The sequence below is a fragment of the Tachyglossus aculeatus genome, chromosome 14, assembly GCF_015852505.1.
Source record: "Tachyglossus aculeatus isolate mTacAcu1 chromosome 14, mTacAcu1.pri, whole genome shotgun sequence".
NCBI lineage: Eukaryota > Metazoa > Chordata > Mammalia > Monotremata > Tachyglossidae > Tachyglossus > Tachyglossus aculeatus.
The window spans coordinates 41,872,330-41,898,197 of record NC_052079.1 but is presented as its reverse complement, the minus strand read 5'-3'; the positions used below and the strand labels follow the sequence as shown (position 1 = coordinate 41,898,197).

The 25,868-nt window shown below is 41.7% G+C and overlaps 2 protein-coding genes across 2 annotated transcripts in view; one reads left to right on the top strand and one right to left on the bottom strand.

Moving 5' to 3' along the window:
* LOC119936963 (sodium-coupled monocarboxylate transporter 1-like) overlaps positions 1-6,154 on the top strand; it is a 41,584-nt gene extending 35,430 nt beyond the window's left edge. The window contains exons 13-15 of the mRNA XM_038756561.1: positions 463-566; positions 3,297-3,379; positions 6,031-6,154. Coding sequence (XP_038612489.1) covers positions 463-566; positions 3,297-3,379; positions 6,031-6,111 — 268 coding nt within the window. The 3' untranslated portion in view covers positions 6,112-6,154. The remainder of the gene's footprint in view (positions 1-462; positions 567-3,296; positions 3,380-6,030) is intronic.
* A 4,381-nt stretch (positions 6,155-10,535) lies between these two features.
* ANO4 (anoctamin 4) overlaps positions 10,536-25,868 on the bottom strand; it is a 181,513-nt gene continuing 166,180 nt past the window's right edge. The window contains exons 27-31 of the mRNA XM_038756674.1: positions 23,886-24,033; positions 20,299-20,418; positions 18,706-18,811; positions 13,645-13,840; positions 10,536-11,286 (exon numbers count right to left, since the gene is read on the bottom strand). Coding sequence (XP_038612602.1) covers positions 13,649-13,840; positions 18,706-18,811; positions 20,299-20,418; positions 23,886-24,033 — 566 coding nt within the window. The 3' untranslated portion in view covers positions 10,536-11,286; positions 13,645-13,648. The remainder of the gene's footprint in view (positions 11,287-13,644; positions 13,841-18,705; positions 18,812-20,298; positions 20,419-23,885; positions 24,034-25,868) is intronic.

Sequence of the window (25,868 nt, the reverse complement as noted above, 5' to 3'; positions counted from 1 at the left end):
AACTATGTCTCTTAGGTACATTTCCCAGAGGTTTGGTACACAATTATCTGGACACGCTAGTCAAATATAGAGGATATACAGCAAAACACTAACCAGTCCTCTAGCCATCTAAAAGCATATATATCAGGGAGTAATGAAGTACTAGGAGAATTTGTCTCGTTAAGAATCTGAACACAAATTCCATGCCACGAGATCTCTAACCTTCTTAGTAGGCTCTGGGGCCAGGCACACAACCTTAGAAAATGAGTAGCCAATTTGCCGGACCCCATTCTGCTCAGGCAGGCTGGGGTCTCCTGCCGAAGAAGGTGGGGATAGGGCTCTGAAGCAGCTTTGGGGGTGGGGGTGGCGGTTGCCTCCTGGCTCAAAGAAAAAAAAAAAAAAGAATTATGCTTGCACTTTGATTTATCTCATTGATATTCATTTTAGGAAAATTTTGTTCAACTCTGTCCTTTCTCTTTCCAGAACTCCTATAATGGACAACTGGTATTCCTTATCCTATTTATACTTAAGTACTCTTGGGACACTCAGCACAGTAGCATTTGGGGTTATCATCAGCCTTTTAACAGGTATTTGTATTTCAAATCTTTTATTTTAGATAACATTTTAATAGCATATATACTTATCTGTGAGGTAGGTTCCTTAGGGCACTTAGAGCCCAGCATTTCAGTGAGCTCCCCAAAATGGAACTATGAGGTAGGTTTTTATACTTGGATTTGTACTTTTCCTTACATTGCTGTCTGTATTGCCCTTTTAGCATTATTTAGGTCACATCTTCTCCAAGTGGCTTTTCCCAGTTAAGCTCTCTTTTCCCCGATTCGCCTCTCCCTTCTGTGTCATCCACTTACTTGGATCTATGATCTTTGGACAATTGATATCCACCCCATCCCTAACCCCACAGCACTTACGTATAATCTTTAAATTATAAATGTAAAATTCTTATTTATATTAATGTCTGTCTCCCCCTCTAGACTGTAAGCTAGTTATGGGTAGGGACTGTATCTGCCAATTCTGTTATATTGTACTCTCCCAAGTGCTTAGTACAGTGAACTGCACGCAGTAAGCACTCAAATACCAATGATCGATTGATTGATTAGAACGGCTATATAGTAAGTTCCCTTATTTCATATTTGTCTCATTCCCCTGCAGTTAGAGCAGTGCCCCTCAGGCTTCCAGAGACCTAGAACCCTTATCCTGAAATGCAAACGTGGGGAGACGTGTGTCCTCATATTGTCCAGTGTTACAAGGGAGCATTAGATTTGTCTCTGATGATAGTGGGGTGAGTGAAGAGAAAACATCACTCTAAGATGTAGTAGCTCTTTAACGCTGCCTGGCTGACAACCAGAGCTTTTAGTTGGTACTAATACACTACCAGAATATAAGGTTAGCAACTAAAAACTGCAAGTGAAGGGTTTAGGCATGAGCAACGATGTCACTATGAGGAGCTTTAATCTGTTGGTAAAGGGTGATCCCCCTCTCAGGATCGCACCTGGAGAGTGCCCAGTACTCTACCAGTCTCTGCTATGGGAGGGAGAGTCAAGCAGAGGCATACCCATTCCATCCCTAGCATGGACAGTGGCTAGCAAGTGGAAGAAGTCAAAACTCACCTGTGCTGGATAGCAGCAGCATGGCAGAGAGTCCAAAGTGGAAACTCGAATTTACTGCGCCGAAGGAGGCAATGGTCAACCACTTGTGTTTTTTTACCACGAAAACTATGGGTACACCTACCAGAACAATTGCAGATGGAGGTGGGGCATTCTGAGAGAGATGTGTCCACGGAGTTGCTATGGGTCAGAGACGACTCTCCAGCATAAGTCAAAACAAAAAGATGATCAAATCAGGCAACGCCAAGGTGGGAACTCAGCATTCCAGTTACAAGTTACGATTTTACACGTAACTTCTCTGGGCCTCAGTTACCTCACTGTAAAATGGGGATTAAGGCTAAGACTGTGAGCCCCACGTGGGACAACCCAGTGCTCAGACATAGTAAGTACTTAACAAATACCATCATTAGTATTAGTGTTATTTCTACTCATGGTGACTATGAGTCAGCTGCCTCCTTGAGAAAGTGATATTTTCACCCAAGGCTGCCTAAAACAGGGTCAGTGATCAGACTGCCTGTTTTAGGAGCCCCATTATGGGACATTAGACAACTCTGAGTTTCTAAAAAAAATAATGACATGAATGAATAACAACTCATTGTTTCGTAATTCTCCTTCAACTAGTCATCTTAGAAACTGGATGTTAAAAATAATAAAAGAAAGTGTACAGAAGGAGAGTAAATGGGAGTCAGTCAGATTTGTTGGGCATTTACTGTGTGCAGGAGCAATGTACTAAGTGCTTGGAGAGTACAATATAACAATAGACTAATTGCCTGCCCACAACTAGCTACAATCTAGAGGGGAGTCAGATATTAATATGAATCAATACATATATGTATGTGTATATAATAATAATAATAATAATTGGCATTTATTAAGCGCTTACTATGTGCAAAGCACTGTTCTAAGCGCTGGGGAGGATACAGGGTGATCAGGTTGTCCCACGTGGGGCTCACAGTCTTAATCCCCATTTTCCAGATGAGGTAACTGAGGCCCAGAGAAGTTAAGTGACTTGCCCAAGATCACACAGCAGACATGTGGCAGAGTCGGGATTCAAACCCATGACCTCTGACTCCAAAGCCCGGGCTCTTTCCACTGAGCCACGCTGCTTCTCAATATGTAATGATATATATGTAATATATATATATATATATATATATATATATGTACATACATGATGGTGCAGTCAATTTAGTCATTGGGATTCTATATATATATATATATATAAATATATTTATAGGCAGACACACACGTACACGTCCTGAGGGAGTGTTTAAATGCTATTGGTAGAAGTGGCTGATCTGACTGGGGTTTTGCAAGTTAATTAGAAAAAGTTGGTTGCAGAAGCTGGGATTTTAGATAGGGCTGGAAGAATGGAGGGAGGGAGTTCCAGGATGGTAGAACCATGTGAGTGATGCCTCAGAGGTAGGAGAGTTCAGAACGAGACAGCGGAGACACTGGAAATGTACACAGGAATGAACACAGAGACTGTGACAGGCACAGACCTTGGACTACATAAAGTGCCAGGACAGCACAACTGTTTAGAAATTTGGTATTAAATACCCTCAAGCAGCACCGTATTTTAAATTGCTAGAGATAATTAATAGGCAATTTCTGTTCAAATCTCACACTAACTTTCTACACTCTAAATATCTAAAATGTATTCCTAAGCATGTTAACATTTTTAATATTTTTCAGGAGGAAGAAATCAAAATTTGGACCCTAAATTTTTGCTAAACAAAGACGACTTAACACAGTTCACATTTCTGACTGCTAAAAGAGTAAGTACGTTTACGTTTAGTTCTTTAAGAACAGCAGAAATGCCATTAGCGTGTCAGACCAATAGTCCGTGGAGGGCAGTATTCCACTTTCGGTGACATTAAGATGCTCAGCCGATCCATGTTACGATAGCTCTTTTGACGAAGTGCTTAATAGTGATCACGGTACTTACTGTGTATTAATTGCAGGGGTAAGAACTGTATTTTCAGATTGGACAGAGTCCCTGTTCCATACTGGACTCAGTTGATTTTATCCTCCCATTTTGCAGATGATGAAACTGAGGCACAGAGAGGTTAAGTGACCAAGTTAGGAGCAGAACCCAGGTTTCCTGATTTCTGAGCTCTTCCACTGTCACAGGAATGTTCTATCTTATTTCCTTAACTCTCCGTTAAGTAACTTATTTTGAACTACTCATCCAAGAATTATTCTGAATTCCTTTTGGACCTTCTGATATTTTTATCCAGCCCACCTTTCTGGAGTTTCAAATTCCATACCGTACTGTTCACTCTCTGAAGAAATCCTCCCCAGGGAGCATGACTACCAACTCTGTTATGTAGTACTCTCCCAAACACTTACTACAGTGTGCTGCACACAGTAAGCGCACAGTAAATATGATTCATTGATTTTGGAAATTTCAAGTTTTGTTGGGTGCTCTCTCTTCCAATTATTGTGGGATCTGGTGAACAAGATGCACCCTTTATGATTATATAGGCTTCAATCTTTTTTCTCAAAATGAATCCTTCCAAGTTGTATCTTTTATGGGGCAGTGCCCAGAATTGAAGATGCCCAGCATTTGTGGTGTTTTTTTAAACACTGACTTCATTTACTATTCTTTTTTTAAATGATTGGTTTAGAGATGTTTTTCTTCAGTTGTGACTTTCAGCTCCATGTCCACTATTTGGGAGTTGTAATTTGAAGTATTTTCTCAGATACATTTCCCTTTCCACCTGCATGCACTGAAACCTCATCTGTCATTTTGGGGCTCCCTCAGCTTTGAGATTTTCCTTGCAGTGCATCCCCATCTACATGTTGTTTAACCCCCTGGAAAAGCTTTAGTGTCACCTGTAAACTTGTAGTTTTCACTGCACACTTGTTCTTCCAGATAGCTGAAGACGGTAAACAAAATTGGCTCTAGAATTGATCCCTGAAAGGCCAGACTATCTTCACTTTGCTAACCCATGATTACCTGGTTTTGAAAGCCTTCGGTGTTGAACTTTGTTCACTGGGTTCCCTTAAAGCCATATGCCTACTAACCCTTTAAATAAGTCCAGCAAGCTGGTATTACATTGTTTCCCTTTATAGAAACTGTTGGCTTTTTCCAAATTGGTAGTGCTTTTTTACACACTCACTGAACCTATACTTAGCAACAGATTATTCTACCCTGCCAAGAATAGAAGCGAGGCGCACCTATTTAATTTTCAGGATCTCCTCTGAATCCTTCCTAAAGACACAAAGTACATTGCAATATTTCAGTCCTCTGGTGGTCAGTGACAATATCATGATAGGTAACAAGCTCTCACCAAAAGCTTGGCAAATTCCGTTCCGAGTTCCTTCACACCTCTTGGGTGGATGCTACCCGGTTTAGCAATGTGCCCTCCATTATTTGATCCCTCCAAGCAAGGTTTAGGACAGGGTGGTAAAGATAAGAATTTGTTTAAAATAGAATATGCAGTTATTTTGCACAGAACCAAAGATAAGGGTAGGTGTTCTTGGCAGTTCACAGTTTGCCATGCTCAAAGGACACTTTTGATCATTTTTACTTGGGAAGCAAAAACAAATCTGAGTCCCCTATATTACCATTTGTTTTTAATTTCCAGTGGACCAGAGTGGTGGTGACATTCCTAGTCTTTCTTTTTTGCCTAGTAATAATAATAATAACGATAACGATAATAACAATAATAATAAAGGTATCTGTTAAGAACTTATTGTGTGCCAGGCCCTGTATTAAGCAATAGGGTAGATACAAGCAAATCGGGTTGGACACAGTCCCCGTCCCATGTAGGGCTCACAGTCTCAATCCCCATTTTACCGATGAAGTAACTGAGGCACAGAGAAGTAAAGTGACTTGCCCAAGGTCACACAGCAGACACGTGGTGGAGGCGGAATTAGAACCCATGGCCGTCTGACTGCTAGGCCAATGCTCTATCCACTATGCCATACTGCTTCTAATAATAATTATGGCATTGGTTAAGTGCTTACTATGTGCCGTGCACTGTACTAAGCACTGGGATGGTTATAAGCAAGTTTGTACTAAGTTTGGGGATACCTTTTATCTTGTTCTAGTTGGCTCTCCTCTTAAGCTTCTGCTCTTCTAACCTGGTCCTTTGTAATCTTCATTTGAGAAAATGGCCTATTATTCCTATACATATACTTGATGAGGAATATGAAAACTGGAAAAAGACAACACTGCCACTAGTCTTTTTTATAGAGAGTTATACTGCAATTTCCACTTAAAAGTAAAAATCTGGAGTTCTTTATTTGTAAAATAAAAATAAACACCTGTGGGGTGTAGGTAGAGACCACTCTGCCCTGAATAATGAAACCCTGTCTGTTTTCCCCAGCAGACTAGAGGAAAAAACGCCAAACACTAGTTAGCCATACAGACTTCAGATATCTTTTTCCCTAACCGATTTTCATGTACGCTTTCTTTCAGAAGAGCCAAGTTGAAGTTTCAAAACAGAAATCCCAGATATCGGAAGTTAAAGAAATGGATGCCTCAGTGTCAGAAGCTTGAAGCAAATCTCATAAATGAAATAAATGTATGTGTAAAAATTGAAGCATCTCATATATGGAGTCATTCTTCGACTGGGTGGGTAACTTTGAATTTATTTCAAGCAGTCAATCACCTTGCCTCCTCCTACCTCACCTTGCTACTTTCCTACTACAACCCAGCCCCCACACTTCCTTCGCTCCTCTAATGCTAACCTTTTCACCGTATTTTAGAGAAGCAGCGTGGCTCAGTGGAAAGAGCCCGGGCTTTGGAGTCAGAGGTCGTGGGTTCAAATCCCGGCTCTGCCAATAGCCAGCTGTGTGACTTGCGGCGAGTCACTTAACTTCTCTGGGCCTCAGTTACCTCGTCTGTAAAATGGGGATTAAGACTGTGAGCCCCCCGTGGGATAACCTGATCACCCTGTAACCTCCCCAGCGCTTAGAACAGTGCTTTGCACATAGTAAGCGCTTAATAAATGCTATCATTATTATTATTATTATCTATCTCTGCACCCACCTCTCATCCACGTCCGGCCTCTGGCCCGAAATGCCCTCCCTCTTCGAATCCGAAGAACCTGGGTTCTAATCCAGGCTCTGCCACGTGTCTGCCGTGTGACCTTGGGCGAGTCACTTCACTTCTCCGTGCCTCAGTTACCTCATCTGTAAAGTGAGGATTAAGAGTGTGAGCCCCTTGTGGGACAGGGACTGTGTGCAATCTGATTAACTTGTACCTACCCCAGTACTTCCAACAGTGCTTGGCACAAATTAAGGTCTTAATGAGTACTGTTGTTATGATTATGATTATTATATTATTATTACTGCTACACCCGTAAGTCTCACCAGCCTGGGCGAGATGGATCTCAGTTGCTTCCTCCCCGAACTGCAGGTCACCGGAAAGGGACTGTGTCCAATCTGATTAACTTGTACCTACCCCAGTACTTCGAACAGTGCTTGGCACAAATTAAGGTCTTAAATGAGTACTGTTATTAGGATTATGATTATTATATTATTATTACTGCTACACCCGTAAGTCTCACCAGCCTGGGCGAGATGGATCTCAGTTGCTTCCTCCCCGAACTGCAGGTCACCGCCCACCTTGTAGTGGAAACCTCTCCCGGGCTTGGAGCAGCAGGGAAAAAGCAGTAAACCCATCCTGGGGACAAAGGAGGCCTGAGTTGCCAAGGCCTTCTGGACACCATACAATTTGGAGACGATGAGTCCCTATCATCGAATCAGGACGAACTCTTAGTTGGTCTAGCTTTGCTGGAATCCATAAATCGAATTTATCGAGCACTATGTGCAGAGCACTGTACCAAATCGCTCGGGAGAGTACAAGGCAACAGAAAACAGAATTAGCAGATACGTTCCCTGCCCATATCAAGTTTACAGTTAGAAGAAGAGGATCCCTGGTCAATTACTATGGACTTTTTCTTTCAATTGAGATTGCTTCCTAACCTGGTTTCAGAATTTCACTTTGGGGACTGGATGTACTTTGGAGCTTAGTTTTAATTATCTATATCATTTAGTTCAGTACTAGAGTTTCAATATAAGGCCTAAAGAAGCTTGAGCATTAATCAGTTTACTCTCCTTTCTTAAGAAGCTCATAGAAAAATAATTACTTCTTCCTCTGATACTTTCAAAGTATGCATTTGGAAAAGCTTATCGGTCATATAGAATTTGAGAGAAATTTAGGTACAAGTTTTTTAGAAAGCAAACTGTTTTCTGGTATGCACGATTAGATGGCATGGGGACTACTACACTTAGATGCCAGCTGGTGAATTTGAGATCCTTTAAGAGAGTCAAAATGAAATTTTAGGAGTTATGCAATTTGACCTCATCTCATAATAAAGATTATTTCACAATATTAAGTTCCTTTCTAGGTAAACCATCATATACTTCCATTTTTAAAGTGAAAATTTGACCACTTCAATATGCTTTGTCTTTACTTACACCAGAATCAAATGTAATTTTGTAAAGTTCATTAAGAAGAAATGACTTGATAATTCTTATCTGTCCCCTTCCCAGGAGGATAGATAGTAGGCTATTTCAGTATTACCTTAATTTGGTTATTATACATAAACCCCAAAGGGGCAGGACTCACCAAATAGAAGAATTACGTTTAATAATTCAGAGAGGATCTTCTTTAATATCATTTTCAACTGGAGGAAACCTGAAAAATCTGTAGATTAACAGAATCAAAACATAATAATGTCCCTCCATTTGCGCGCCACTCACTAACAGCGATGTCCAACAAAATATTTTCTTAAATCAGAATCTGAATATCAAATGCTTAAGTACCATATGTTGCTGAGTAAGGCAGCATGATCTAAAGTCTCTACTTGACTGCTTGCAATCTGGCTTCGGCTCTCTTGACTCCATGGAAACCGTCCTCCTTAAGGTCTTCCACCAACAACCTTCTTGCCAAATGCAGTGGTCACTGTGCATCCTAATTTGCCTCATACTCTCAGCTGCCTCTGACACAGTGGACCCCCACCATCTGCAAACATTATCTAACCTGGTTCTCCTATCTCTGGCCGATGGGAGTCCCTCAAGGCTCAGTTCTGGGTCCCCTTCTACCTTCATTCATTTATTCAATCATTTATAGAGCACTTACTGTTTGCTAACCTTGGGAGAGTACACTATAACAATAAACAGACACATTCCCTGTCCACAGTGAGCTTACACCACTTATTGGAGAGTTGGAGGAACTCACTGCACCCACGATTCCAACTACCATCTCTACCTCTCCTTCTCTGCAGTCTCACATTGCCTCCTGCCTTCAGGACATCTCTACCTGGATAGACCACTGATGCCTCAATATGAACATGTCCAAAACAAAACTCTGATTCCCACCCAAACCTGGTCCTCCCCCTGCCTTTCCCATCACTGAAGACACCACCACCACCACCGTCCATCTCACAAGCCTATAGCTGGGGCATTATCTATCTCTCTCATCCTCTAGATTGCAAGCTTGTTACGAGCAAGGAACAGGTATGCTAATTCTGTTGTACTGTACTCTCCCAAGTGCTCGGCACAGTGCTCTGCACACAGTAAGTGCTCAGTAAATACCGCTGATTGATTGATTCAACATGCATTGTCATTCTGTCACCAAATCTTACAGGTTCTACCTTCACTATATTTCTAAAATCCGCCCCTCCCTCTCCTTCTAAATTGGTATCACACTGGTCCAAGCATTTATCCTATCCTGCCTCAACTACTCCATCAAACACCTCACTGACCTCCCTGCCTCCAGGTTTTCCCCATGCCAATTCATACTTCACTCAGCTGGCTGGATCATCAATCGTATTTATTGAGCGCTTACTACGTGTAGAGCACTGTACTAAGCGCTTGAATCACTGGATCAAGCTGGATCACTGGCTGGATCACTTTTCTGACTGGGTTGCAGGAAAATATGAATCCATGCTTGGTCTTCACCTACTAGCTGCGATTAGCTCCTTCCCAGAGTCAAGGTAAGAGGCTAAATGGAACAATTTTTGTTGAAGGACTTTGGCTCCTCGATGCAAGGCAATCTATAAATTCAAATTGATAATACTCCCAAAAACTCCAAAATTGGGAAATAAAATCCCCTTAATGTAGACTTACGATGCTTTGCACGCTAATAATTAGGCAGTAATAATTATCTGCTAGTTACTGCTGGTGATTTAGTGGATCTCATCTCAAAGTCCATGTCTTCCATAAACATTACAGGATATTTCAATCTTTACCAAGTGTGGCTTCACCTTAACTCCTTGACTGAAAAAAGTCAATCTGAGTCACCGCTTCCACTGGAGAAACTATAAGCTCATTAATGGGCAGGGACCATGTCTGCTAATTCTGTTGTGCTGTACTCTTCCAAGCCCTTACTATAATGCTCTTCACATACAAGGTAATAATAAATAAATAAATTCAATGAATTCCACTGACTGACTGAGAGACAACAAATCCAGCTAAGACAAACACTCAAGGGAGGATAATTAGGTTTAATATTGGGTGTGAGGGGCACATTATGCTTCTCCCCCAGATATGAACAGTGAGGGGAGACCAATGGCTAATAGAATGCACCTGGCTCTTTCTATTAAACCAAAATAGCCAATTCAATTATTAAATGCAAAGGTGTGGCTTAGAAACATTTAGCTATTGATTGGATGGATAGCCTATTTTCAAAAGTCCCAAATATTTCCGGGTATTCATAATTGTTTTCACTTTACTGCCTGAAAATTTAAAATTACCATAGTTCCATGAGCTATTTTGGGAATACCTCAGAAAATATTCCTAGTTGCTCCTTCAAAGTTCTTGAATAATATCAATTAGTCTGAACTCTCTTTCTGAGGAGAAGAAAGGAAATGTTAGAAATTATGTTCAGGGAAATGGACTTAGAGACAGTATAGTTCTGTATATAGATTTATCTTTTATTTTAAACTCAGCATGTATTCAAGTTCACTATCATTTTAATATTCTCCAAGAGAACCCAACTAAATTTAAATTTACCTAAAAAGACCCAACAGCACATCTGTCATATGCATATTTTTTAGAGTTTATTGCATCACATTGTACAAGCATTGAACATGGCTTTATGCTGATGATTATTTAAGAGGAAATTAACATCCTTTTCTGTAGATTTTGGCTATTTACAAATAAAGATTTTCTATGTACTTATATATATGTGTGTATTTTTATGTACATATGTCGGAATATATGAATATACATATGTACACACACAGATTCATCTATGGCCATAGTCTTATAGCTATAGATACATATCTATAATAAATCAATTTCTTCAGAAAGATCCAAAATTAAATAAAAATTTGTAAACAGGGTCTCAGTTTTTATTTGATGGTATGGAAGTAAATGGCATTGTAACATACAAGTAATGTATGTCTGAGTATCCATATTTTTAATTTACTTTTTTTTCTAATGTCTGTAAAACTCACATGGGACAGAATGCGAGAAAGGTAGCAAACAGGCTGAAAAACAGTCCCGGTATACAATTTTTTCTGGATTTTAAAAACGTGAGTATAACTGCCCTTGACGTACATGCTTACTCTGTTGAGAATGGTCTACGGAGAGCAATCAAACAGTGGATTGCAAAACGGTTTCACGGTAAATCCTCTGCCGTGTGCTGACCAGCTTGCTTTGCGTCTGACATGCACTGAGGTTGCAGTCTTTTCATTCTCTGGAAAGTGGTGCTATTGCACAGCTGGAATAAAGTGAACAGAATTCAGGTCATTTCCTTGAAAATGAATTATTTACCTAGGGAGAAACACACAAAAATCACCGCAGCTACACTCTGACCAGACGGAACAGCGTTCTGTATTTACAGTGCACCATTTACCTACGGCACTATTGTCTCTGAACCCAAATTCAGTCCAGTTCTTGTAGAACTTGAGGTGGAGAAGGAGCAAATAATCTCTAGAGATAGGCAATGAGTCTGTAAAAGCACTTAAAAAACACACTTCCAAACAATTTGAAGCCAAGGCTGAGCCTTGGGAAGTGGATGGGGAAGCAGCGTGGCTCAGTGGAAAGAGCCCGGGCTTTGGAGTCAGAGGTCACGGGTTTGAATCCCGACTCTGCCACATGTCTGCTGTGTGACCTTGGGCAAGTCACCTAACTTCTCTGAGCCTCAGTTACCTCATCTGTAAAATGGGGATGGACTGTGAGCCCCACGTGGGACAACCTGATCACGTTATATCTCCCCAGCGCTTAGAACAGTGCTCTGCACACAGTAAGCGCTTAACAAATGCCATTATTATTATTATTATTATTGTTACATGAGTCCAGGCATTTTTTTTAAAAGGAAACTTCACAAGATTCAGTTCCAGTTTTGTCCCCAACGTATCAGCTGGGGTTCCATGGAGCATGAAACCCTGCCATTTTAGACCCTTGTTCTACTAGCTCCCTGCTTCAAGCTGCCTCAGTTTCCCAGAGGCCACACATCCATTTTAGAGTTTTGAGGACTTCTTCCAACACTTCAGCCTTGTGCTCCAAACCTTCTACTATCCCAAGGGTTGCAGGGAATTCATCAGTGGAGCTTAGCAGTGGGGTAAAATAAATCCACTAGTGATATTTACTGAGTGTTTTCTGTGTATGGAGCACTTACTAAGCGCTTTGGAGAGTACACTATAACAAGAGTTGGCAGCCACGTTCCCAGCCCAACAACCACCTAGTCTAGAGGGGGTTAAGGCCATTGACTTGTAAATAGATTAAGGGAATGTACATAGGTGCTGTGGGAATAATAAGGTTTTAATAAGAGCAGACAAAGATGGATTATAAAGGAGAAGGAGGGAAATAAAGCCGGGGGAGGCAGGGAGAGAGCGAGATGGGGATGGGGACGGCGGGGAGAGAGAGCGAAAGCGTGCTCACAAGAGGGATTTTATGATTTGTAAGGTAAAGACGAGAGGGAAAAGCAAAGCTAGAGCAACGTCAAGGATATGGCAGACAGTGATAATAGTTTTATAATACAAGGGTAAACAATAATCATTTTGAAAAGGGATATGAGAATTTGGGAGAAGAAACCGAAAGACATTAGGAAGTGGACAGTAACATGAATGATCCATCAATTTGTTGGCTTCGAAAATGGAATTACTTTTAAAATACTTTAAAAGTATGGCTGGATTTCTCAAGAACTGTCATCATTCTGTGTGCATTTTGCATTCTGATCATTTCTGTGGGCCTTTAGCAGGCTTTCTACCCTTGTTTTTGGCCAGAGTGAAGTGAATGGAGTAATACTGATGGTTTTTTGAGTTTCTTAACCATTATAGTTAGATTTCCATAACTAATCTCCCCATCCAGACTGCAGGTTGTGGGCAGGGACTGTGTTACATTGTAATAATAATAATTATAACTGTGGTATTTGTTAAGCACTTACTATGTGCCAGGCACTGTACTAGGCACTGGGCTGGATACAAACAAGTCAGATTGGACACAGTCCCTGTCGCACATGAGGCTCAGTCTCAATCCCTGTTTCACAGACGAGGTAACTGAGAAACAGAGAAGTAAAGTGACTTGCCCAAGATCACACAGCAGACAAGTGGCAGAGTCAGGATTAGAATCCATGACATTCTGACTCCAGCCCTTAGTATGGTGCTCCATAAATACTGACACTGTGACTGACACAATCCTTTCAAGAGAAAAAAATCAGTGCATTTAATCTGGATAAATTATTTATTTTCAGCAGGAGGTAAGCTTGGGAGGGATCCATTTCCACCCCTAGCATACAATTTTTTTCAAGTAATTATTTTACAAGTGACTAAAGAATCTCAAATAACCTCCCAGCCCAAATCCTGGGGTAGATTTGAGATATATACAACTCCGTTGTATTGTGCTCTCCCAAGTGCTTAGAAAAGTGTTCTGCATTCATTCATTCATTCAATCGTATTTACTGAGCGCTTACTGTGTGCAGAGCACTGTACTAAGCGCTTGGGAAGTACAAGTGTGCAACGTATAGAGACGGTCCCTACCCTGCACGCAGTAAGCACTCACTAAATACTACTAATTTCAAATTACTTCAGAATCTGAAATGATCATCACAAGCAGATTCAAGAAAGTTTCTTCTCACCCAGTTATGGCCACTCATTGTGATGAGATTTTCCATTTTTCTTTCTTTCTTTGCGTTCCTTTTGGAGACGCTCCAGTTCTGCTTCATACATCATCTCCTGAATCAGGTACTTCTCTCTCCTCATTCGATCCCTCAGATCTTTTGGAAGGTCCGGGATTAGATAAGAAATCAAGTGCTTTATGCAAAATACAAGGTGCTAAATGCAAAACAACATAAAAGGGAATCAATTTAAAGCTACTTCTTCCGCCTTTCCCTCCTCCACGGGTCCCTCCACAGTCAACAAATGTGGAAGTGGAAGACCCCCTGGGAGACTGCATCACTTTGGGCACCTCATCCTTGGGCCACCTCCAAGTTGGGCGGACTGAGAGGAACAGAGCCACTGTAAATGTTCCCCCAAATTAATCTGCTCTCAACGAGATCCCAAATTAAGCAGGCCTTGCTTGCGGCCTTCGTATGTGCACAAGCGAGGAATTCCTGGTCCTGCTGGATCCTCTGTGCACAACAGAAGGTTAATCCCGGCTCTTCCATATGGCTACTGAGTGACCTTGGGCAAGTCATATAACTTCTCTGGGCTTCACTTACCTCCTGGCTTAGGGGGAAGAGCACGGGCTTGGGAGTCCGAGGATATGTGTTCTAATCCCGGCTCCGCCACCTCTCTGCTGTGTGACCTTGGGCAAGCCACTTCAATCAATCAATCAATCGTATTTCTTGAGCGCTTACTGTGTGCAGAGCACTGTGCTAAGCGCTTGGGAAGTCCAAGTTGGCAACATATAGAGACGGTCCCTACCCAACAGTGGGCTCACAGTCTAGAAGGGGGAGACGGAGAACAAAACCAAACATACTAACAAAATAAAATAAATAGAATAGATATGTACAAGATAGAGTAATAAATATATGCAAACATATATACATATATACAGGTGCTGTGGGGAAGGGAAGGAGGTAAGATGGGGGGATGGAGAGGGGGACAAGGGACGAGACTTCTCTGTGCCTCAATTCCCTCATCTGTAAAATGAGGATTAAGACTGTGAGCCCCACATGCGACAACCTGATTACCTTGTATCTGCCCCAGTGCTTAGAACAGTGCTTGGCACCTAGTAAGCACTTAACAAATACCATCATCATCATCTGTAAAATGGGAACTAATAGTGCGATCCCTATGTGGAACGGGGACTGTGTCCAATCTGTCTCACTTGCATCTATTCCAGTGTTTACAACAGTGCTTGGCACGTAGTAAGTGCTTAACAAGTACCACTATTATTATTATAATCATCATTAAAGAACCACCCTTGAAGGGCATATTTCTGTTAAAGAATGACAATTTAGTTGTTGGTTCACATATCTACTCTTAAGATTCCAAAAATGTATGTTTTAAATGTATGTTTTAAAGTATCAGACTTTAAGCTCCTTATGGGCAGGGTGCATGTCCGCTAATTCTGTTGTACTGTACTCTTCCAAGCATTTAGTGCTCTGCACATAGTAAGTGCTCAATAAATATGATTGACTGATTATACTTAAAACAATAATAATAACGATAATATCTATTAAGCATTTAATATCTGCCAGGCACTTTACTAAGTGCTGGGGTGAATACAAGCAAATCGGGTTGAACACAGTCCCTGTCCCTTACGGGGCTCACAGTCAGTCCCCATTTTGCAGATGAGATAACTGAGGCACAGAGAAGTGAAGTGACTTGCCCAAGGTCACACAGCAGACAATTGGCGGAGTCAGAATTAGAACCCAAGACTTTCTGACTTGCAGGCTCGTGCTCTATCCACTAGGCCACGGTGCTTCACTAAATATCAGTAATAAAAATGCAGTGTAATTCTCAATACTGAATTCAGTATGGTCCCTTCTAGGTGAGGCCCTTTCTATAACTAAATCATGTAACAAAATAATTTCCAAAACAGACACCTAAAAAGCATAAGGTGGCAATTTTTTTGTTTGTGACAATTATGAGTGAGGTCTTTTTGAAAAATGAAAAAAAATTCTCTGACAATTCAGAAACGTATTACAAAATCAGACACATTCTCCAGAAATTACCTAAATCATTTTGAGATCAACAGTTTGAGCAGTAGCTGGATTTAGATCCTTTTAAAAGAAAAATAAAAAGCAATGATCTGAAAAATCCTTCAACGTAACATCCACAAGCAAACAAACAAATAGCTAGCTATCGGCTGCTCTTTACATGCTTGCTTAGACCCTACAATTTCCTCTGCTTCAAGCAAAGGAGATTTTTCCCAAGTAGGAATTGGACACTGTGAAATCTACAATTAGCTAATCAGAATATACATAATGGTTGCTATATGACAGACAGATTTTTCCATTAGAGACTGCCATTTGCTAATTGCTCGCTTCACAGTCTTCAGCTTATTTAAATATCAACAATCTAAATGACCACTCAAAAGCCGAAGCAGACCTTTGGAGGTTACATATTCTGAAAACTAAACACTTGCTTCTTGTCAACAAATGTCACATTTCAGATCCTTTGATTCTCCTTCTCTTCAGATTTTATGGAATAACACAATTATTTTGGAATAACAATTATTTTTATAAAGATCAAGAGCATTCATTTTGTGCTACTCCATTACACTTTTCCAACTATCATGGGGAAATTCTTTCTACAGTTTGCTATCACCATCTACATGAAGCTCAAAAACAATTTAAAAAAATCACTTACTACTCTAGCTAGTAAAAACCCTTCAGTTTGGACCAGATCTGTTGACTGGCCCTTGGAATAGCAGTTAGAGGTTAGGCCTGAATTAGTCTGGTTCCATGTAAGGATCTCAGGCCTGAATTAGTCTGGTTCCATTTAAGGATCTCAGGCCAGAGGGGCAGTCAGCAGATGCTCGCAGGGACCGATTACCTTTGTGTGCTCTGGGGCTAAGAGATTTTGTGGAGCCCTGACGTGATTCCCGACGCCTTTACATCACACTGAGAGGATCAATTTGAGAACACTCATTATGCCATGTCACAAAGTGAAGCCTACAGTAGCTTGCACTGCTCCTGCATCTGTTTTCAGGTCCCTTCAGACCGCAAACAGAAACTCCTCACCATTGGCTTTAAAGCACACTGCCCCACTCCTACCTCACCTCGCTATTCTCCTACTACAACCCAGCCCGCACACTTCACTCCTCTAGTGTATCTCTCCATTGACCACTCGCCCACATTAAGCTTCTAGCCTGGAACACCCTCCCTCTTCATATCTGCCAGACAATTATTCTCCCCATCTTCAAAGCCTTGCTGAAGGCATATCTTCACCAAGAGGACCTCCCTGACTCAGCCCTCCTTTCCTCTTCTTCCACTCTCTTCTATGTTGCCCTGGCTTGCTTCTCTTTATTCATCCCCCTCCCAGTCCCAAAGTACTTTCGTACATATCGTACATAGAGAAGCAGCGTGGCTCAGTGGAAAGAGCCCGGGCTTTGGAGTCAGAGGTCGTGGGTTCAACGTCAGCTGTGTGACGTCGGGCAAGTCACTTCACTTCTCTGGGCCTCGGTTCCCTCATCTGTAAAATGGGGATGAAGACTGTGAGCCCCTCGTGGGATAACCTGATTACCCTGTATCAACCCCAGTGCTTAGAACAGTGCTTTGCACATAGTAGGCGCTTACCAAATACCAACATTATTATTATTCTTTTAGACTGTGAGCCTTTTAGACTGTGAGCCCACTATTGGGTAGGGACTGTCTCTATACGTTGCCAATTTGTACTTCCCAAGCGCTTAGTACAGTGCTCCGCACATAGTAAGCACTCAATAAATACGATTGATGATGATGATATCTGTAATTTTATTTATTTAGTTAGTTATTTTAATGTCTGTCTCCCCCTTTAGATTATAAACTTGTTGTGGACAGGGAATGTGTCTGCTATATTATACTCCCAAGCATTTAGTACAGTGTTGTGCACAAAGTAAGTGCTCAATAAATACAATTGACTGACAAGGGCCAGCCCACTCCCCATTCCCAACCCAGCAATCCCAGTGGAAACTGGCACATGTCCCTGCAGCCCGTAGTTGGAGTGGTGACGGGAGAACCCTAGCTGCGCTCACACCAAGGCAGCCCCACACTACTAAGCAAAGTACCACCTGGGGCCTGGGGGCGAGTGCCAAGCAATAGCACACTTATTTTACAGATGAGTAACAGGCACGGAGAAGTGGCTTGCCCCAGGTCATGCAGCAGAAAAATGGCAGTCAAGACTAGAACCCAGGTCCACTGTCATCTAGGCCCATTCCCTTTCCACTAGACCATATTGCTTTTCTTGTTCTCTCACCGTGGGATTTAGAAGACAACATTTCTGACTACCTCATCTACACATTTCATGTTCCTGTAGTATTCAATCCTGTCTCCTCAGGCTTCATCTCTCCAGACCGACGCATCCGATTGTTTTCAGTCTACCCTCATATAGAGGTTTCTGCACTCCCAAATATCTCAGTTACCAAGTCTGTACTTACTTCAGATCAGTTATGCCCTTCCTTTTCCAGATTAGAAGTGAACACTGTTATATGCAAATATACCTCTGTCAATTTTAGGTGTACAGCAATTCATTTAATCAAAACCAGTTTAATATACAAAAACAAGAGCGATAAAGAACAAAAAAATCCATCGGACAGGAATACTTTAATCTTTTTAACAATTAAACTACCTGCCAATGGACATTTTTTATGCAACATTTATGGAGTGTCAATAATGCACTTGGCATATACTTTCAAATCTGCATTATATTTTCCTCTTCGATCCGGCTTTTGTACAGGTGCAAGCTTGGAGAGTGTTTACCCTCAGAGGACCATCTTGCTAGACAGAGTACTAAATATAAGATCAGTTGTATCTAAATTTCCAGTTAAAACCAGGCATTTTTCTTGGAGTTCAGGAAAACAATTTATTCTACAGAGAACTAAAGAAAATGAAAGGAAAACAAAGTTACTTAATATTTTTAAAATATCCATGAGCTTACAGAACCACACCTAAATTCTTTGTCTGAAATCTCCTTTTGGCTCATGCCTTTTAATGCATCCAAATTACTCAAAGTTTCAAAGGAAAAATAATGTTCTGACTGAACACACTGACCTCAAATACAATAATAAAAGCCAAACGTGCTGCCAAGACGTGCCAGAATTGCAGTGTGTAGCCATAGGGCACCAGGGAATGAGGAGGATCTCGATAGTCTCGGTATCTACAAAAGCAAACACAACATTACGTTTTAGGCATTAGTCTCCTGCTGTTTTTTCCCTACTTTCAGGGAACTGGGAGTCCGTTCTGGAAAGTAGATCTCTTAATTTGAGTCTCACTTTAATTTCAACCTTTAAAAAAGACAGAATATGTCCTCCTGTGGTTTATTTGCTGCATTTTCCCCCATTCATTCATTCAATCATATTTATTGAGCGCTTACTGTGTGCAGAGCACTGTACTAGGTGCTTGGGAAGTCGGCAACACATAGAGATGGTCCCTACCCATCTGTTTCTGCTGGAGAGAAATTTTGGGACGCAGCGTTTTCAATGCCATTATGTGGAGTTAAAATGTTGCATTTCTGCTTTCCATTACAGCTGGTCTATCTATAGAAAGGGATAGAAGGTCGCTCTCAGGGTCACTGCCAAACCCTGTGATGATTGATTAGGAGGTGGCACCCAGGTGACAAATGGCTGTAGCGCTTTGGCACACAAGGTTAGCTAGCCCAATGGCTGTTACAAACCAATACCGTAGCTTGTCCCCCAGATTAATTGGTTTCCTTGGCAACTGTTTCCTATGGAAACTGAATCTACCATAAGCCAAATCACACTGGGCCACTGGATTGGTCAGCATGGAAGGTGGTGGCTGAGGGTGGAGGGTGCTTAACAGAGGTTCAGCTTGCTAATCTATGCGAGGGGGAGAGGGAGAGGAAAAGGGAGAGGGAGGGATAGAGGGACAGAGAGAGAATTGAACACAGCAGTCTCTCTGATTATATTACTTGAAAAAAATGTTCCAGGGGTCTTGATTCAAAATACTAATTTGCTTTCTCTATTTCTGGCAAAGGGAATATTAGAGGTCCTACACACAGGGAATATACCAAGAACAGTCTTTTTAAATCTAATTAACAATCCAGTTTGGGAATGGCAGGAGCACAGACAGAGGAAAGGATTTCTGCTTATCAGTTCAAGTGGTAATAATTGAAGACAATGCCAGCCCACTCTGACTGGTGGACCCTGCCTCACTTTAGCACTGGTACAGGATTTATTCTGGGGCACTGGGTCACCCCGGAATTGGAAATTCCAAGTGTTTTGGGAGACAACTTATAGTTGCAATATTTTTTTCCCATATGTTTTGTGGTCTTTCGGTTGTTTCTAAGTCTTCACACTTCACCCTCCCAAAAAGTATTCCTTGGCAGGAACCCAAACACATGAATATGGGTTCTCTTGCCCAGTATAGCATCTACTAAATGTGTAAAGTTAAATGGCTTCCCTTCTGCTCTCATGATAAGCATCTACTTCCTTTCTTAAACACTCAATTCTGAATGTCTCAGGATACAGGAAAGGAGAGAGCCCACTGTTGGGTAGGGACTGTCTCTATATGTTGCCAATTTGTACTTCCCAAGCGCTTAGTACAGTGCTCTGCACATAGTAAGTGTTCAATAAATACGATTGATGATGATGATGATGAGAAAGAATAGCACGTTTGGGGTCTCACCTGCAGTACTTCAGAGGTGAGCCAGAGAATTCGCTTCCGTCTGAAGTAGGCTCAGATCGGTTTTCAAAGTCTGATACCAGGAAGACAGACAGACTGGCATTAACATAGCCAACCATACACCTAGAAGTAAAATAAGAACACTTGAAAATAACCCCCAAATCTCTCAATTTCCTAGAAAATAGCATCTTTGATTTTTATGTCATTTCTATCATCTGCAAACTCCAAAACGTTAAACTAAAGCACTAAAGCACACCTAGTTCTCTTGTAACACTGGAGTTACATTCTTCCCAAACCCCACGTACGAGAAAACTCATAATATAGTTCTCAAACCTTGACTGAAGCTGTGTGCCTTTGTTTAACTGTGTCTTCTAATATGCCACTGCATTCTATCCAGACTGACATAAACTACTGGAAAAACGTTCCCTAATTCCCCAATAGTGTTCTACCCAAAATGCATACTAAAAATCTGTGTATTGGGAGAACTATATGGCTGTATAAGGAGGTTTTGGGCCTCGATCTTGGTCACCAAAAGGGCCAAGAGCAAAGAAACCTCTCAAGACTGAGTGATTCTGAATCTCCTTCCAGTACCTCTCCACTGTATTTCCTGAAACATTTGCAAAGTTAAATGGGGTCCTATGATGCTGCCAGAAGCCAAGAAATTCACTAAGCCAAGTGGTCTGAACAAAAACAGACTTTAAAGGATGACAAGTCATCGTTATTGCCTGATCTGGAATGTTCATGGCAACAAAGATGAATGAAGTAAAGAGAGGCCATGGTTTCTGATGCCTCTTAATGACAAATCGGATGCCAGAAAGTGAGGCAACATGCCCAAGGATGAGTGGTAAATTGGAAATAGGTCTCAATCTCTGTATACTGAAAATTGAATTTTGGGGCAGTTTTCCCTCATTATTCAATGTCAAGTGCTTGACAGATGAACAAGTTAGCAACACTGCTGTAAAAATGGACCACTTTTCTATTTGTGTGATGTCCAAATTATTGCAACACACTACAAATAAATCTGCCAAGGTGAAAGTCAGAGATGACTGTTATGACCTTAAAATTACTAGTTAACGGTTTGATTTCCATTTGTGGTATGCAGTTGGGAGCCAGCCATCTCAAGATTTGAAGAGATGAGAAATCAATGGAATAGTGCTTTTAAAATTATATTTTGGTAACGAAATGATCATTATTAAATACTTTTCGACATAATCTGGGTTCCTGCCAGCTCACTGTGGGCAGGAAACATGTCTACCAACTTTTTTTACTGTACTCTCCCAAGTGCTTAGTACAGTGCTCTGCATACAGTTAAGTGTTCAATAAATACCACTGATGATGATGGCGATTATTCTAGGCACTTCAAACAGGTATACCGGCATTTTCGGTAAGAATATATGTTAGGGCAATAAGAAAAGATTTGCTGTTTTATGAAGATATACAGTTTACACTCACACCTAATGTTCAACCATTCAAAACTAAAACACAGATTAGATTCAGAACAGGCTTCATAATGATTTGGATGAGATCGTTAACAAATCCCTGAGAACTCTTGAGTATCTGGGTGTACTTTCCCAGGTACTGCAGGTAGCAAAAGCAGTAGCAGAGCAAGGACAATCTTTATAGGTACATTATGTGGAGGGTACGTTCAGTTATTTCAGTACTGATCTTATCAGCTACACTCATACATATGGATAAAAATCTAATCAATAGCAGTGTCATTTCAAATCCTGAAGGACAGAGCCTGTAGTCTCTATTTTACTTTCTCCCTCTCTCCAGCATTTCTAAATTTTAGAGCGATAAGACGATAATAAAAATGGCTAAAGTGTTAGAGAATAAAATCTGTAGGTAAAGGTGCTCAGTCACAACCACTTTCAAGTTGGAGAAAATATCAGAGACCAGAGAAAAAACAGGAGGCTTGTGGAAATGCTGGATGCAAAGCTGTGTGCGCACATCAAGAAGACAAAAAACAAACCAACAAAAAAACAATTAGTCCTGGAGGTTCTCTGAAATTCAAATAAGCTACAATGATACAAGGAAGGTTATCTCAGAAAGTAGCATGGCCTAGTGGAGAAAGTATGGGCCCGGGAGTTAGAAGGACCTGGGTTCTAATCCCAATTCTGTTGTGTGGCCTTGGGTAAGGCACTTAGCTTCTCTGGCCTGTTACCTCATCTGTAAAATAAGGATTTAAGACTGTGAGTCCCATGTGGGACATGGACTGTATCCAACTTGAGTAGTTTTTAGCTACCCAAGCACTTAGTACAGTGCCTGGCACATAGTAAGTGCTTAACAAATACCATAAACCCCCTTCCCTCCCAAACCACCTCACCAAACACAAAAAACCAAACAAAAAAAAGCCCCAAACAGTTCTCCTTATCTTTGGCTCTAAATCCACACCTCCCCATAGTATCTCCTCACTATTTCCCTGCCTCTTCCTTCTCCATCTATACCACACTGCAGCTGTGCAAATCATTGTCCTGAAACATCACCCAGTTCATTGTCTCTTCTCTCAAAACCCTTCAGTGGCTCCTCATGTCCCTTCATTTCAAACAAAGACTCCTAACAAGTGGCTCTCCACCAACTGCCCCTACTACACTTCTTAACTCTCTTCACCAACTGATTCTCTATTCCCCACCAACTGTCTTCATTACTCCCAAGCCAACCTACCGGCTGTACCTCATTCTTGACTTTCCCATCTCCGTCTCCTTGCCCGCATTGTTTCTCCCCGCTTGGCACGCCCTCCCTTACCAAATCCAACAGGCCAGGATTCCCTCTTCATTCACAGGCTGCCTAAAATCCTACCTCCTCCAGTAAGTCTTCCAAAGTTAACTTCATGGAGAAAGAGCTCACCTCCTCCAGGAGGCCTTCCCAGACTGAGCCCCTTCCTTCCTCTCCCCCTCGTCCCCCTCTCCGTCCCCCCATCTTACCTCCTTCCCTTCCCCACAGCACCTGTATATATGTATATATGGTTGCACATATTTATTACTCTATTTATTTATTTATTTATTTTACTTGTACATTTCTATCCTATTTATTTTATTTTGTTGGTATGTTTGGTTTTGTTCTCTGTCTCCCCCTTTTAGACTGTGAGCCCACTGTTGGGTAGGGACTGTCTCTATGTGTTGCCAATTTGTACTTCCCAAGCGCTTAGTACAGTGCTCTGCACATAGTAAGCGCTCAATAAATACGATTGATTGATTGATTGATTGATTCCCAGCAACCTAAGCAATATAAGCATCAGCCTAAGCATCAGCTAACTCTAGTTTTGCTTCTACCTACCCCAGGGCTTAGTACAGTGCCTGACCATAGTAGGTGCTTAACAAATACTACTTAAAATAACAAAACCAGGATCCCAGCCTCATTCATTTCAGATCACTAGACAAACCCTCAAAGTCTCCAAGAGACCCCAACTGACAGTTTTCTGTTCTATCACATCTTTGCAGCCTGTCTCAGTGCCCCCTAAAATTCCCTGCCCTCTTCACCACTGTATTCAAAGGGGAAAACTGGCGCCTATGACTCCCAGGGCAGAAATTTAAAACATATCACACTGTCTTGGAATAGATGCTTCCTGATGTTTCCAATACAAAGCTTACTTTTGTCCAGCTTCTCCTTGGCCGGCACAAGGTCCATACTTGTAAGCGTAAACCAGACGAGGGATGAAATCTGAAGTGATAGCGATGACAAATGCATTTGTAATAACCGAGAGGATTCCAATGCCTTCGAGAATTCCATACCAGATCCCTATTGAAGTGGACATGGTTATTAGAGTTGGGAATTACCAGCAGAAAGTACTGTATGCAATGTGTCTGCGACTCTAGACTGGTATGCTCTTTGTGTAGCAGGTAATAATAATAACAGTTATTAATAACAATGGTGGTATTCGTTAACACGTCTACCAACCAACTCTGGTACACTGTACTCTCCTAAACACTTAAAGTACTCTGAACACGGTAAATACTACCGACTGACTCATTACTGCTGTACTGTCAGTGTTTGCAGAGTGCAGGACCCACTGAATTGAGGAAACTAAAGGAATGCGCTGGCCAACTGAGGACTAGGCAAAATCCCATCCTAACAGATTACCATGAGTTCAGGCAGCCAAAAAACATTGTGTATATTGATTATGGACTCTGCAAATATCCATTTGATAAGGATGCCAGGAAAATAACAGTGAGTCCGGTCTAAGTTTACCCCCTCATATTTAAGGGTTGTGCTACTGCTTATTCAATGCTAAAATAGTCCAACTTACAAAGATAAACGTAATTTTCATGGAAGAAATGACTTACTCGTGCCTCTGCGAAACCAGGCCTACCCTAAAGTATGAATCTAGAGTTCAAACCGATGAACCTTGGTCTGATCCTCACCGTACCTCGTTCTCGCCTGTCCCGCCATTGACCCCCGGCCCACGTCATCCCCCGGGCCTGGAATGCCCTCCCTCTGCCCATCCGCCAAGCTAGCTCTCTTCCTCCCTTCGAGGCCCTACTGAGAGCTCACCTACTCCAGGAGGCCTTCCCTGACTGAGCCCCTTCCTTCCTCTACCCCTCGTCCCCCTCTCCATTCCCCCAATCTTACCTCCTTCTCTTCCCCACAGCACCTGTATATATGTATATATGTTTGTACATATTTATTACTCTATTTATTTACTCATTTTACTTGTACATATGTATTCTATTTATTTTATTTTGTTAGTATGTTTGGTTTTGTTCTCTGTCTCCCCTTTTTATACTGTGAGCCCACTGTTGGGTAGGGACTGTCTCTATATGTTGCCAACTTGTACCTCCTAAGTGCTTAGTACAGTGCTCTGCACACAGTAAGCGCTCAATAAATACGATTGATTGATTGATTGATCCATGACAGCCAGCATGCAATCTCAGGGATGGAGACAGCCAAGCAGGAGGGCGGAATTCTTCCTTCTGCCCACGCAGGCTATGTGCACACCCACATTTCCACCTGCCCGGAAAGGGTGACTGGAGGAAGTGGTGACTAAGAGAGAGAATTTAAACCCAAGACCTAAGGGACCTGGGTTCCAGCCACGGCTCTGTTATTGGCTTGGGTGACTAAGCGAGTCACTCAACCTCTTTGTGCGTCAGCTTCCAAAATGGGGTCATACTCTTTGCCGCTCCCTCCCGCACAGGGAAACTATGAAGATAAAGTGAGAGAATGGATGTCAGAGTGCTTTGGGAATCTAAATGCCTTCTACAACTTCATATGGCTGAAGGGAAGTCTCAGGCAAGGGGTCAGCAGAATGATGAAGTCAAATCGTATCATCATATCATCACGCAGAGGCAGCGTGGCTCAGTGGAAAGAGCCCGGGCTTTGGAGTCAGAGGTCACGGGTTCAAATCCCTGCTCCACCACGTGTCTGCTGTGTGACCCTGGGCAAGTCACTTAACTTCTCTGAGCCTCAGTTACCTCATCTGTAAAATGGGGATTAAGACTGTGAGCCCCACGTGGGACAACTTGATCACCTTGTATCCCTCCCAGCGCTTAGAACAGTGCTCTGCACATAGTAAGCGCTTAATAAATGCTATTATTATTATTATATCAGGAAGAGGCAGCCTATACTAAGAAATAAAG